Source organism: Capricornis sumatraensis, chromosome 5 (genome assembly GCF_032405125.1).
Source record: "Capricornis sumatraensis isolate serow.1 chromosome 5, serow.2, whole genome shotgun sequence".
Classification (NCBI taxonomy): domain Eukaryota; kingdom Metazoa; phylum Chordata; class Mammalia; order Artiodactyla; family Bovidae; genus Capricornis; species Capricornis sumatraensis.
In genome coordinates, this window is record NC_091073.1 from 45470250 (window position 1) to 45486475 (window position 16226).

General features: G+C 37.0%; 1 protein-coding gene across 1 annotated transcript in view; it reads left to right on the forward strand.

Moving 5' to 3' along the window:
• The first annotated feature begins 12605 nt into the window (after positions 1 to 12605).
• GNAT3 (G protein subunit alpha transducin 3) overlaps positions 12606 to 16226 on the forward strand; it is a 53103-nt gene continuing 49482 nt past the window's right edge. Inside the window, exon 1 of the mRNA XM_068972641.1 lies at positions 12606 to 12723. Within this exon, the coding sequence (XP_068828742.1) occupies positions 12606 to 12723 (118 nt within the window). The remainder of the gene's footprint in view (positions 12724 to 16226) is intronic.

The following is a 16226-nucleotide window of genomic DNA, read 5'->3' on the forward strand; positions in this document are numbered from 1 at the left end:
AACAACTTGGCAGGGAAAGGATAATTCAGGGAAGATGTGAAATGATTCTTTAGCTAGCACAATGAAAGGTGAGAAGAATGCACAGTTATCGAAACGGATTCATTTCTCTTCCTGTTCCCCTCAAGCAGTCAGTCATGTCCCTCTAACCCATATGTATGTAGAAACCAGAAACTACAACAAACAAGAGTGACAATAAAGGAACAGGGGTTAATGTTGGGAAAGTAATGACTCTGTGACTGTTTTCAGCTTTCACGTGCTTTGGGTGGTACAGGGGAAGGAGGAAATAGCCAGATTAAGATTCATGTTGCATGAGTCATAGAAAGGGGGCCAAAGTTGATACACACAGTGAAGTTCTACAATGGTTCAGTGAGGACTGAATCTTGAAGCAGCATTTATGCAAAGGTTTGTGTGGGCTGAGATGAATGGATTTGGAAGGAGGTGACCCAGGAAATCTTAGTGTTCATAAGTAGACCAAATGTGTAATATCAAAAAGCCACTTGTGGTAATTTAGATAAAAGGGATTAAAATTTAAAGTGTAGTTCTTCAGTTGTATTAATACTAGCCACATTTCAAGTGCTCACTGGCCATATGCAGCTAGGAGATGCTGAATAGGGCTGTGCAGATCCGGAGCATTTCCATTCACTACAGAAGAGTTCTGACTAAAATACCAAAAACATATAGTATTCTTCCAGCTTTGTTTCCAAAGTCTATAGAGTGTCAGTTAATAGCTATAGTAAGCTGGATATATAATTTAAATTAATTATAATAAGTTCAATTAGTATTTTAAATGTGGCCAGAGTAAAATTTTCTATTTTTCAGAGAATATTACTTTCAAGTTAGGATGGAGTTGAAAGTACTCAATATAGTGACATTTGAATTGGGCATTAACAAGTTTTCTAAGTTGAAAAGGACACTGTGGCAAGAAGAGCCCAAGGTTAGAAATGAAAGACATGAAGTCTCACAAAATATGTGGGAAATAGTAAATCATTTTGATTAGGATTTAGAATAAATATAGGAAAGAAATGTAAAATTTAGGAGAAATGTAAAATTTAGAAATTGAGATCAACTAATATAGGCTTAAAAGTTTGTCTTAAACAATGGATCTTACAAGAGATGTTGCCATTTGCTCCTTGGGAAGATAAATCTTCAGCTCCATGATGCCATATTGAATAAAAATGCAATTAAAGAAAAAAGGAAGTAAGATTCCTTAAGAGATTGCCCTAATAATCAGGAAGAGAGAGGGAACTATGTGCTTAGATAAGGGAGCTGGCAAAGGAAGCTGAAAGGGAGGAAATGGTTTGAAAACACTTTTGCATGCTATCAAATGTATAAATACAGGGAGAAAGGAAGAGTCAGAAAAGGCTCAGATTTCAAGTGAGGGATAAATACAATTATGCTGTTGCTCAAATATAGTCGAGGGTTCATGAGGAGCTATCTTGAGTTCAGTTTCAAACACTTTCACTTTGAAGTGCTGTGGGGCTTGCCACAGGCTCAGTGGTAAAGAATCCACCTGCCAGTGTAGGAGATGCGGGTTCGATCCCTGGGTAATCCCCTGGAGAAGGAAATGGCAACCCACTCCAGTATTCTTGCCTGGGAAACCCCACTACAGAGGAGCCTGGTGGGGCTACAGTCCATGGGGTTGCAAAGAGTTTGACGCAACTTAGTGACTGAACAACAAGACTCGCCACAAATTGAAGAGGATGGGGTGGTTCAGGTGGATGTAAATGTTTGGGTTTGCAGGGTTCATCTCCTTATCACTGAACCCTAGAAAGAAAACAAGATTGCCTAGAGCAGGAGCAGGGAATTTAAAAGACAGAAACATGAAACAATCTGGCTTAAAAAAAGAGTAACAGAGAAAGAATTTAGTGAAGACAAGGTGTGAAGTCAGAAAAGGATAATAGTCAGTGTGAAAGCCACAGTGAGAGAGGCTTCAGAGGAATGAGTGGTTAGCGATCTCCAAATTTGCAAAGAATTTAAGGACAACTCCTAAAAGCTTTCTGGTGATCTGGAGTACATGAATGGCTATTGAGACATCTTTAATAGAGGTGGAGGGTGGCATTGCATGACTGATATAAGGGGTTATTTAGATAAGAGCTGTTAAGTAGGTCACTATTTTATTCTTTTTCTTTTTTTCTTGTATCTCCAACACATGTTCCACTCTTGATTGCTATTTCTCTGAGAAATAGAAGCAACCAGAAGACACATTTAAACTCTATCACCATCACACCTAACCTCGATCTGCTTCTGTATTTACTTGCTTTTCCTTCTCTCTTGTTCCTGTAAATGAACTGTCTGTTTAACAGAAAGCAATCATCCACTTATGCACTACATCCCATTTCTCTCTACCTACTCAAGGATATCATTTCAACAGTACTGTCCCTTCTCTATTATGCACTATCAAATTTTACCACTGTTCTCCACTGTATCTTTCTCATCAGTACCTACAAAAGCATCCTCTTGATCAACTTCCCCTGCCAATTATGATGCTAGTCCTCTCCTCTCCTTTATAAAAAAGCAACAGACAGATTATATGGCGGCATTAAAGGATTTCCTAAAAACACTGCTTATATATACTAAACAAAATGTTGAAGGCAATGCTTTCACTCTTATATTAAACAATATAGTTTAGTATATATTTTTGAGCAGCAGGAGGACATCAGAGCAGAAACTGAGCTTCTGGTGAAAAGATTTTCAAAAAGTCAGTAGCATATTATTTCAAAAAGTCTTGTATTTATAGTTGAACTAAACCAATACAAGCTATTAATTGTATATTATACCAAATAAATGGAGAAGGAAATGGCAACCCACTCCAGTATTCTTGCCTGGAAAATCCCATGGTTGGAGGAGCCTGATGGGTTACAGTCCATGGGGTCATAAAGAGTCAGACATGACTAAGTGACTTCACTTTCACCTTCATACCAAATAAAAGTTGTTTTTAGGGGGGCGGGAAAAAGGAAAGTAATGTCTAGTACAGTTTCTAATTTCTCTTCCCAACCCCACATTCCCCCCATCTCCGCCACTCTTAACACTGCCTTGAAATCAATATTATCAAGATCAATATTTCTAAACCTGTACCACCTTCAGATTCAGCAAACAGGGGACTCTTCCCTGGACCCCATGACTTAGAAATTCTTGCCCTGCCCCTTCATACACTGAGCTTCTCCCCAGTGGAGCAAGGAGTTGAGAGGCCCAGGGGAAATATCCACTTGGCGTCTATGCTCTTCATCCAGCCCATACTCCAGGGAACCAGAATTGTGCAACTTCCTTTTAGTATCACTTAAACCCACTTCAAGATCTGCACGGGCCTCTTCTGTTAGTCTGATGACTCAAGAGTAGATCACACCACTGAATTTACTTATCCCTAGGTCAGAGAGATTGCCAAAAGTCAGCTGTTTGTCAGGTGTTAACAGAGCTTGCCTGTGCAAGAGTTCTCACACAGCAAAGCACTGAGTGGATAGTGGGAAGAGAAGGGGGCTAGGATTCTTACACTTCCTTATTTCTATATTGAAAAGAAAGCAAATTATGCTAAATTTGGACATGTCTTTTTGTATCACTATGAAGTTACTTTTTTTTTTACATAAGAGGGAAGAATTTTTCTTTTAAGTTTGTAAGCTTGATTTATAACATAAATATTTAGATGTGTAGCATGTATGCTTGGAATGATACTCTGGCCATGGAAATGTTAGATGTAGGTCTGACTGGATTCAGTGATTAATTCTCAGTACATGTTTTTAACTTCACCAGTCAGTAGCATGTGACAGAGTGAATCATTCCATTCTCTTAAGACCCTTTCTTTTCTTGGCTTCTAGGAAGACAGTGTATTCTCCAGATTCTCCTCCTTCCATGTTAGCAGCAACTTCTCAGATTTCTTTAAATGAGCTTAGACAGTCCCTGAACCTCTTTTCTCTCTTTCCATATTCCCCTCATTATTTCATCTACTTTTATAACTTTAAATGTCATTATCTGCTGATGACTCTCAAATTATATTCTAGCCCTCGTGTGATATGTGGAATCTGGGAAAAAAAAAAAAAGATACAAATGAACTCATTTACAAAACAGAAAAACATTCACAGATAGAAAACAAAACTTCTGGTTAACAAAGGGGATAGCAGTAGAGGAGCAGGGAGGGAGATAAATTAGGAGTTTGGGACTAACATAAGCACACTGCTATATATAAAATAAGAAAACAGCAGGGACCTATTGTATAGCACAGGAAACTAAACTCAGCATCTTGTAATCACCTATAATAGGAAAGAATCTGAACAAGCGTATCTGTGTATGTATAACTGAATCACATGCTATATACTTGAAACTAATACATTATATATTAACTATACCTCAGTTTAAATAAAAGAAAGAAACAACATTCTAGCCAGAATTCTGACATTGAAACTCATATTGGTAGCCTGCTTGAACACTTGATTTGACTAATAATTTTTCAAGTATATGATATTCAATTGAGCTCCTGATCTTTCTCCCCTAAGTCTCCTTATTCCACAGTATTTCTCATCTCAACATGTAGAAACTCCATTTCTACAACTACTAAATTTCTTTCTCTTAAGTACTGCATCTCAATCCCTGCCAGTTCTAACTGTAAGATGTAGCCAAAAATCTGTCCACGTGTTACCATGGCAACAATCCAGCCTAAATCATGTTGCCTTTCACCTGGATTATTGCAAAATTTTCCTAATTTCTTGAAAATGTTATCCAGAATTCTCATGTTAACATGTTGGTTCCACCTATTTATTCCACTGCTGAAATCCCTGTATTGTTGTCCCGTCTCTCCCAGGGCTGAGTCCCGAGCTGATTTAGGAGTCCCTCATTCATCTGAAGGAGCACCCCCATGCTCACCCATCTGAGCCCCTCCACTCCTTTCCCTGTACTTACTCTACTCCAGCCACCCTGGTTCCCTGTGATTCTTCAGTCACACTAGGCAAGTGCCTGCCTCAAAGCCTTCACAATTACTATTCCCTTTGCTCAGATTTATCCTTCTCTAGATGTCTGTGTTTTTCTTTCCTCATTTCTTTGATGTCTTTGCTCAAATGTTACTGAAGTGAACATTCTGCTGTACCGTTAAGAGCTCCTTTCATGCCTGATTCACTCATTCTTTCAGCTCCTGGCAGTGTTGGCAGATGAGTGCCTCTGCAGGGCAGGGTCCTTGACCAAAAGGACCTGCCTTGTGCAAGTTTGTAAATCCTACCTGAAGGCAGCCCTCATGCAATGACTGGGCAACTTGGGAATATAAAGGCTAATCTCCCTTCTCAAGAACAACTTTGAAGAATCAGTCCAGTTATAGACCTCCAAAGGATCATCTGTGACCCCTATTACAACAGCATTGTGGTTCACCCTTTCCTATGGCCAAGTTCTGCCTCCCTCCTTCCATCTAGATTTATCTGCCAAAGGTGTTCCTCACTCCTTTTTAAGCAGGTCTGCCTCAGATTCTGTTTCCAGGGAAACTTAATCTGAGAGAATTGATATCAAGAGTGGTCCCAAGAAGCAGACTCTAAATGGGGTATTGGAACTAGATTACCGATCCCCAACCTTCAACCTTCAGCCAGCTAAGCAATTAGGGCCCGATTATTGCTGTTAGTTTTATGACCCATTGCATTCGGCTTGCAAAAGCAGGTAAGTTTTTAAATTTTTCACTGGTAGTAATCTGAAATTGGATATCAGTGAAAAATAATATACATGTAAGAAAAATCTTAGTGTTCAGAAGAGTTAAAGCAAGAAAAAATTATAAGGACTACAGCAATATGGCTGTTGCTGGGAGCTATCAATTCACTGAAGAAAAGACAATGGAAGGCCAAGGGTGATTAATCACAAATTTAATGCAAAGCACAAAAGTCAGAGGATAGCCTATATAGATGAAGGTGGGAAAAGTGATGATCAGGAAGAGGACTTAATTATAAGGTAGAAGAGTTCAACAGAAGATTGAATATTCAACCATGGCAAGACTGTTACACCAAAGTCAAGGTCTTCATGGAAAGAAATGGGACCTAGAGAATTAAAATAGTAATGCCAAGGTTGATGCATCAAAAAATCTTGAATGCTTAGACTCTACTTGGATCCTCTGGGCTGGCAAAAGTGTTACATTCTTTCTTTTTAAAAAGTAGCACCCTCTCTTGCAAGAAGACAATGCAGAATCCTTTGTCTTGTAAGATAGGTTTCAGTCTAATGTGAATCTATACCTACTGCTTCAGGAAACAGTAACTATAAGCTACTTATGACATAACCTGACCAAGGATGTTCTGGACCTGTGAGCAGAAGAAAGAGCCCACATAACAAAAGAGCTCCAGAAGCTAACCAACATGTACTTGCAGGAGCTATAAGTGTGTGCGTGTACACACACACATATATTTAGATTTTAAGGGTGCTAGATCAAAGGAAAGTGGAACATAAAAGTGGATAAAGGAGAGGTATCATACAGAAGCCCTCTCCTATGATATAGGATGCCAATACCCTAGGAGACAGTATCAATATGTTTCATAGGATGGCTCTTGGAAGCCTGGATAAAGTTCTGTCCCACGGCAAATGGTAGAGGAAGGCAACAAAAGGCTCAGAGAATTTGGCAACCTATAAAGGAAAACTAATCAGGCTTTAGGAAATGATCAAATAGATTTCCATGTATTGAAATAGTAAGGAATGCACTAGTGGAGGGAACGATTTCAGCATTATTGAGACAGTTCTTTACAGGCAGGGGCTGATGACAGAAAATACAATTATAGACCTGGGCTTCCTCAAATCAATGGATATTATAAGACCCCAAAATAAAAGAGACCAGGTGCGAGCATTTAATTACGAAAGTCAACACAGCTGTAATATTATAAAGAGAGTAAAGGTCAGAGTAGCAGCTGGGGGAGCCAGACATGTGTAGACCTATGGAAATAGTTAGTAGATCAGCGCATCCTTAAAACCAAAGTAAATGAACAGGCCTTCTGAGTATTGCTGAATTTAAACAACCCAAAGAACCAAGGATAATCATTAGAAGGATAATGTCATGATTCCTTATCCTATTTCTAGAGCTGAGCTGTTTCTCAGAGCCTGATTCCAATTACTGAGAGGTCCTCATGGAGAAGTCTGCAGCATCATGACAAGCATGTAGAATGAAGAGTCACTAAACAGATTCTAGTTGCTTGGGCTGTTCTCTAGTTGTGGAGAACAGGGGCTACTTTTTAGTTGTGGTGTGCAGGAGTCTCATTGAGGGAGCTTTTCTTATTGTCGAGCATGGGCTCTGGGAGCACAGGCTCAGCAGTTGTGGCTCCTTGTGGGTTGTCAAGCACAGGCTCACAAGTTGTGGCATACAGTCTCAGATGCTTTGCAGCATGTGCAACCGGGCTAGAATGCATGTCCTCTGTATCGCTAGGTGGATCCCTACCCACTATACCACCAGCAAAGTCCTTTTTTTTTTTTTTAACACTTGTCACCATCTATAATTCTGTATACTCAAAATATTTAGTGTGTTTATTGTCTGTGTGAATCCCTCTGCAGCCTCAGACACTAGAATTTAAGCTCTGTGAGAAAGGCATCTAATTTGATTTACTGCTGAATCGCTCATGCCTGGTACACACATAACAATTGTTAAATATATCAATTGCTGAATAAATGAATTGCTGCAATCCTAGAGGTAATATTTCACATTTGCAGTCATTTGGGAAAAGGAGAATCATGCAAGTCCAAGATGGAACAGGACCCTTCAAACACTGTGTATCTACTGGTCACTCACTATTCTCTAGTGTTTTCAATAAACAAGGTTTTTTTTTCTATGTACTCTGTTGAAAGCCTGCAAACAGAAGAGAAGAACCGGAGGGCATGGTCACTGCAAAATATCAGGGCATTGTCACTGCAAACTATCAGGGCATGGTCACTGCAAAATATCAGGGCATGGTCACTGCAAAATATCCTCACCTAGTTAAAGAGGATGTACAAACTGATTGGCTGCAGACTCCTCTTAGGAATTTCAAAAGTAATGAAGCATCTAACAGGAGGTAGCAGATGTGAATCATAACAGAGAGTGTACAGAAGAGGTTCACTCTTAAAGGATGAGAATTCTGAGGAAAAGTTAGGTATGGAAGAGCAAGATATTCCTAGTGAGGGGAAAAAGCCTGAGTGAAAGCTAAGTTGCGATACTAGCAAAAAATTTTGTGAAATTTGAACGAAATCTGTACTTTAATAATCCTGAGATACATTTGTTTTTTTAAAGACAGACTTTGGGACAGGAAGAGGCCCCTTAGGAAATAATTATCTCCTTTGTCATTTAGGCTTGTAATATTTTTGTTTCTAATAATCATCACATAATTATATCCTAATCCATAGGAAAATAAGATAGAAATTAGAAAAATAAAGATAGAAATTAACTTCAATGAATAAAAATACATATTTGCATTACCTCTAAAGACATAAGAGCTGCTTAATGCTGGTACTGTAAACTCATTGCACCATCTGAATGTGTTAACTTGAAACAGCAACTTTTGCCCTACTCCCTCAAGATTGAAAGACTGCTCTCACGGAGTCCCCAAAGACATGAACTCTCAAAAGGCAATACCATGCACAGGGCTCCCAGAAGTACATATTTGAGTACCATTAGTAAAGAAGGGATAGTTTGTCTCAAATTTCATGGGAATATACAAAGATAAAGGTCATTGCTAAGGGAGCTAAGACTCAAAACACTTAGGGATCCAAAGCCTAAAGTCAACACCTCCTATAAGATATGGAAACAAATTAAAGAATAATACAGATGGCAGCCTGTTTTGACAATTTCCAGAAGGGGCTGAGCCACTGAAGCCACTTATGGAAGTCAGCCACAGGTTACAGTGTCAGCGGTATCCAGTGTGCTGCAAGCTAAGCTGCTTCAGTCGTATCCGACTCTTTATGACCCCATGCACTGTAGTCCACCAGGCTCCTCTGTCCATGGGATTCTCCAGGCAAAAATGCTGGAGTGGATTGCCATTTCCCCTTCCAGGGGATCGTCCCAACCCAGGGACTGAACACCCATCTTTTATGTCCCCTGCATTGGCAGGAAAGTTCTTTACCTCTAGCACCACCTGTCAAGACCCGACTATATAAGACTCAGTAATACTGGCAAAAGAGACCTCTCCAGAAATGTAGGTTGGACTCTCATTAAAAGCAAATGGGAAACAATATCAGGATATCTCAAGCTAGATGTTAAAACATAAATGTAAAACAGAAATTATTCAAATGGTTTAAAGACTAATATGCCAGTCTGAAGATTCAACAGAGAACCTGACCAAAAACAGCAAGAAGAAAAATCACCACATCACTCAAGCTTGTGGTTTGTCAGTGACTTTTAAAGCTGAGGACTCATTCTCTGTATTTTACCTCCTCAGTTTTCTTTATTGCACAGCCTGTTCCCATAGAAGATATCCCTGATCAGGTTGATACTGTGACTTTTTAAAAAAGGCAACAATGTTCTTAGAAGTTATTTTGCAATGATTATTTGAAAAGACCATGATTCTCCAATACAATGTCTCTTTCTTTCTCTGTGTGTGTGGGTTGTGCACACAATGTATGTATATCTGTGTGTGCGTGTATGTATATGTACAGCAATCTACCTTTTTTAGTTGGTCACTATATAAAACTCTATTATGATAGGATACTTTGGCCCCCTGATGCGAAGAGCTGACTCATTTGAAAAGACCCTGATGCTGGCATGCTGTGGTTCATGGGGTTGCAAAGAGTCAGACACGACTGAGCGACTGAACTGAACTGAACTGGACAGCTTTATGTTTTTTATTTTAAAGAAGGAACAAAATGTATGGCCACATAGTTCCTTAAACAAAAACATCTAATTTAGTTACCTTTTCCTGTTGTCATTTTTATCAATTTTCCCTCACTACAGAGCAAGGTTTAATAATAGAAAGGGAGTATGCTGGTGTTATTTTTAAGGCTGACTTAAAAAAAAAAAAGATGTACTTATTGGGCTAACAGTTGTAATCATAGATATGAACACTATTTCAGACTAAAATTGGGCTTCACAGGTGGCACTAGCAGTAAAGAACCCCCCTGCCAATGCAGGTAGACGTAAGAGACGTGGGTTCGATCCTGGGGTTGGGATGATCCCCTGGAGGAGGGCATGGCGACCCACCCCAGTATTCTTGCCTGGAGAATCCCACAGACAGAGGAGCCTGATAGGCTGCGGTCTATAGGGTTGCACAGAATCGGATATGGCTGACGTGACACAGTACACATACACAGACTAAAATTGGTCTTTTTGTTGATTTTTTGAGTCACTTTAAAATTTCAAGGGTGTTGAGGCAGACCCATCATGACACTGAACCTTGGAAATATTCAACTGTGTTATCACCTCAACAGAGCACACACACAAAAGGTCCCAGGTCTGTATCAATGTACTAACAAAAAATAATTTTTGAATATTTCCAATAGTTAGCACTATGTCAAATACAATGGAGGATACCTAAGCTAATAAAATACTGTATTCAGTCTAAGAGAATTTACTATTTCCATAATTTTCTTAGGTCCAGAAAAGCATAGTGAGTGATAAGTGAAGCAACATGGATTAATAGCTATATTAACAACCACAGCTCATTAGTGAAGCTGAGTTGCAGGCACCCAAGGGAGAGGAATGAGAAGCCTTTCTCTTCTCTCTGGCTCTCCCCAGCTTCCCTCCCCTAAATATAGATACACCTTGAATTTAATGTCAAGATTATTTTAGCAGCTAATGAAAAAAAAATCACATAACAATCTCATAAAGTTGAAGATAAAACATTCTGAGTCACACAGCAAAGTAGAATTTTATAATTGTATACAGTACAGAAAATATACAATTATACTCCTGGAAGAGTTGGTCGGTTTTCATCAGAAGCCCACGTAGAAGTCTTAGTAAATTGCATACCCTTTCAAAGCCACAGTATGTCCCCAGTAAAAAAATAGGGAGTATATCTACTTGAATGCAGTTATAGAAAGTACCTTATCTATTCATAATTGCTATGGAATACATAAGAGTCTTCTATATTCAAGGTACTTTATATTCAATTTTGATGTAAAAACAAAAAGGAAAAGATTTTAATGTTTGTGTTCTTTTGCATTGCTGTTAGTGTGGATGGACTTGGTGTCCATGAGCAAGTATAAATAAACCAGCCGGTGCAAATCTTGTTCCTTTGGGGCAAGGCTTTTGCATTTTAAAAGCAACATCACATGCTTTGCATACCTACCTTTCCACATCTTTATACTATCATAACATGGCTTGGGCAGATGAAATCCAGAAAGTTTTGACTATGCTTATGTATTGACAGTCTAATATTTTATGTGAAAAAGTAAACAAAGCAGGACTATGTATTGAATTTGGCAGCCTATTTCCTTGTTCTATGAATATGCAAAAATACACCTGTTCAGAGTTTGTCCACGATACCACAAGAACAGCACTAACATGCTGATCGACTGACTGTATTCTAATATTTCCCTGTTAGACACGTCCACAAATCCCAAAATGTGCACTGAGAGATTTGCCTGCTGCCACAGGTAGCCAACTCTGCTTAAAAGGAAAACATCACTTGACTATCTAAGTGCTTTATGCTTCATATAAACAAACAAGCAAAAAAATTGTATAACAGAATCTGTCTCCAGACTTGCAGATTGTCAAGAAGGACATGATGTCTGTTGGGGTAGTTGAAAGGCATGGAACATATTTAGGTATATTTACTGTTCTTACCTTTCAGGAAAAACCAAATGACCTACTGTTACAAAGAATATTGCTTTTTATTCCCTCAGTACCAAATCAATAAAAGTCCTTCCAGCACAACAGCTGTTCCTTAATGGCCCCAGTTAATGCACTGCCTGAATCAAACACATTCCAGTGTCTATACCAAGCAGACCCTCAATTAATGGTGATGGATTGACTTTCTCACAAGCAGTAGAAGCTCAATTTATAGAAATTGGTCCTATGAGACAAAAATAAATAATTTAAGAGCACTGTGTGTTAAATTCTATGTTTGGCAACACAGCAATGTGTATAGATCTAAGAACTATGTGTTTTTTTTTAATGAAAAGGTTTTCTAGTTAGCTGACAGATACTGAGTGTCTCAATCATTTTGAGTTATAATCCAAGCATAGCAAAACTATAAATCTGGGTGATTCATATGAATATTCTGATAGTGATATCATAATGATTATGAAGAATCTGAAGACTCGTATACCTAAAGATAAGACACACGTTTGTTCGTTAGTAATTATAACTTTAAATCTTGCAATAAAGATTGCCTATTAGTGATAAACACTATTTGAATTGTCCATTTCAGATCTTTAGTGTACAGATTTTCATAACTTTCTACATTATTGTATACCATTCTTTAAGAAAGATGAGCAGGTTTGAAGGAGGGCCAGAAGTAACCATTTAATTTGAAAGTATAATGAATTTTCTCTTTCGCTGCCATAGAACTGTGTGGTTTTACCCTTTGTCAGGTGACAGCATCTCCTTAGTCAAAGCAGAGTCTTAGAAAATGAGGGAATGGGCTGTTGGGTACTTCAGCAGAGCATTGCTCTTACGTCCTATGTCAAAACCAGAGCACTAGCTGCGCTCTCCATTCCAAAAAGTTTGAGCAAATAAACTGACAAGCATCTACCACTACAAGATGGGAATTGGAATTAGTTCAGAGAGCAAGGAGTCAGCCAAAAGATCAAAAGAACTGGAGAAAAAGCTTCAGGAAGATGCTGAGCGAGATGCAAGAACTGTAAAGTTGCTGTTGTTAGGTAATATCCTTTTTTCCTTTTGCCTTTAAAACCCTGCTATTTTTCCAACTGTGATGTATTTACTTTTTTCAAACTTTAATTTCAAGGGTATTACCATATGGGAGATTTATTACGAAAATGTGTTTCGAAATTGATTTTATGTGTACTCTGTAAATATTTACTTTTTTGCTTAGGATTTTATTGCATGTCTTTTATTAAGCAGAGAGACAAATATTTATTAGATGACTCAATTTCTCTATGTCAGTAATATTTTATTATTAAAAAAACTCATGGACATTTATTATTTTATTATATTCTAGTTATTTTCTGAATATCAACTTTTTAATATGGAAGAAATCATTTAATTACATCTTACAAAGATTTATGTCATTTTGTTTGGAAATATTTTGTTTGGTATCAGCAGTAATATGTTATTTAATTACTTATATTGTTAAAACCAATTAGTCAAGTTATTTAGAGAGTAATGATAAAGTACTTTAAAGATACTAATATTATTCAGGTTTCTGAATACTGTCTGTATAATTGAAAAATACTCCATTTAAATCCTTTTAGGATATTTAAATATTTATTTTAGGTCAGGAATTATGTCTCTTCTATTTTTTATTCCCTCAAAATTCAGTACACTATTTAACCACAGCTATGAATTTAATAAATGTTCAATGAACTGAAAAAATGAATATAATTTATATATCATGCATTTTCTAAACATGTCACAGTCCCTAGAAAATAAATGATTTTGAAATAAAATAAAGACCTATGAAAGAATATAAAACAAGAACTTCAATTTAATCATAGTTATATGTTCCTCCTGCTCTTCATTATACACAAAAGCACTCCATTTCATTTCAGAATTGTGAATCTTTCACACAACAAAATATTCTTATTTGTGTCTATGTGTTCTTTTACCATGTCTGATTTGCTCCCAGTGGCAAGAGTATCTCAGAAACCAACTATAAGATTCCCACTATTTGCTCTTCCAAGGAAAGGAAATGTTTTCTCTCTTTATGCCCAATTCCTGAGGCCTCACACCCACAGCACTTACAAGTAACTACCAAGAGAGGCTGGTAAGTTAGAAAGATGTAGGGGTCAGCTCTTATGAAACCACCAAATGCAACTTCCCTAACGCTCCGGAGTATCTGAGATTTTGTCAAGAGTGAAAGTAATAAGTGGACATAGAGAAAACAAATAAAAGATGAGAGGGAACACCAAACATTCCGGCAAGTATGTTCTATGTCCCTGTTGTACTGAGAACCATGGCACAGGACTAGTAACACAATACACAGAGAATCCCTATGTTTGAATAAAATTTCAAAAGAAGAGATATTTTCAATATACGAATTATTTTTAGATTAAAGTGATGGGCTACATAAAGAGGAAAGGGTAACGTTATAGAAGATATATAAAGTACTTTAGTGGTATTATTACATCTTTTTATATCCTAAGACAATCACAATTGCATAAATTCATCTCCAGTGTTACCCATACATCTGGATTCACTTGGTTCCAACAATATGTCACTGAACTTCTCTATCACATCTTATTTACACAGATGAATCAAATTCTCTGTAGCTTTCCCTATTCAGTGATATTTCAAACCCTTGACTAAGTTTTCCCTTCTGGACTCTATATAAGTTCTATGTGGTAATCAAGTCACTAAGTCATGTCCGACTCTTGTGACCCCATGGACTGTAGCCCACCAAGTTCCCCTGTCCATAGGATTTTCTAGGCAATAATACTGGAGTGGAATCTTGCTGAAACAGGGATTGAACCCTGGTCTCCTGTACTGCAGGCAGATTCTTTACCAGCTGAGCCACCAAGAAAGTCATATGGGTTCTATATCTAATGATTAAGTTGTCAAAGTTCAAAACAATAAAATCTTGTAATAACCCTGCTTCAATTCTCATGTTTTGAACTGAAAGCAAATTATCTAACCTATTATCTTTATATTCAATTTGGCCTCATTAATATATAAAAGCATTCAGTAGAACCAAAGTAAACCTTCCCACCCTCAAATCCCCTCACTAATGAAATCTAATTTCTCCCATCATTGAAACAATGGAAATACTGGCGCTCTACTCCTTAATTCTAAAACCATTTATTCTTGATTTTTCTATGTGCTATCTCATAAACATCACAGTATCATTTTTAATGTATATGTATATATACATTAATTTTACATAATTATCAAGTAATACAATGTACATATACATACGTATATCCTTTTATGTATATCAAGAGGAAAGAGGACATGACTCATGCTATATCAAAGTTCTTACTTGTATTCTGTTTAAATAAGTCTTTTTATTTTTAAAAGCATTTCTATATATGCGTGGGAAAGGATGCAGAAACCTGGAGGTGTTCCTCAGTCACTGGCTGGAGTATAAATTCATCAAGTATAGAAGCTCTATTTTATGTTTCTATTACACCAGAAGAGTCAATGCTTGTCTGTGGATGTGATCACTTTTACAGGTCCCCTGGAATAATTATGTTACAATTAAAACTTGCAAAGCATAATTAGAAAAAAAAAAACTTATTTCAGATAATCAGTGATACGAATCTTGTGAACAACATGCAGAAGCGATTCCTGAGTAATGTTTCCAAATTTTTTTAATTAAAATCATTCTTTGTTATATTAATATATTTTGTTTAAAAATATTTTACAATATTTTATTTTTATAAAGATATCAATCTTTGGGGTGTACAAATATTTTTACTATTTGTACAAATATTATACAAATGTTTAAAATTGTTTTTCAGTAAAGTGGAAAGAAACAGTCTACTTGGAGAGTCAAATTGTCTCCAAAGCAACTATTTGCACCATAGCAATCTGAAACCTTCAGAGGAAAAGTCAAATATTTACAGTTATATTTTTTATAACTAATGGCATCCGGCAGCATCAAATAGCTCTCTACAGTGTCCCTTTTCTCTAATGGGCAAAAAGCACTTAGACAAACATTTTGCATTTATTTGTTTTAGATTAATATATATCTAATAATCAGGACACATTAACAGACTCACAAGTCCCTCCATGAAAGATGTAAACCATTCATTAAGGCATTCCATATTTAGCCAACTTATGGTACTTGTTAATGAGATTAAATACCCTGACTTGCTGAGAATAACTCTCATTAACTATAATGTAACAGAACATCTCATGTTATATCACAGAGCGTTTTTATATTCATTTGCTATATTCAAACCTTAATTATTGATTTAGGAGCAATACTGTACTTTTAAAAATATTCAGATAAGCAACATGAGTTAACACAATTTGTTTATCCTTCCATTAATTAAAAAGGAAAGAAGGTAGTGAAACATTTGATGGTAGAAAGTCTCTGTGATAAATTTTACATAAAATATACTTCCAGTTAAGATTTATACTTAAATTCAGAATCCATCTCCTTATTTAACTTTCCTACAAATGTATCAGTGTAGAATTCACCTCTAAGGAAGTGGGATTCAAGCTGAAACTGAAGGTAAAACTCATCAAGATATAAAAATAT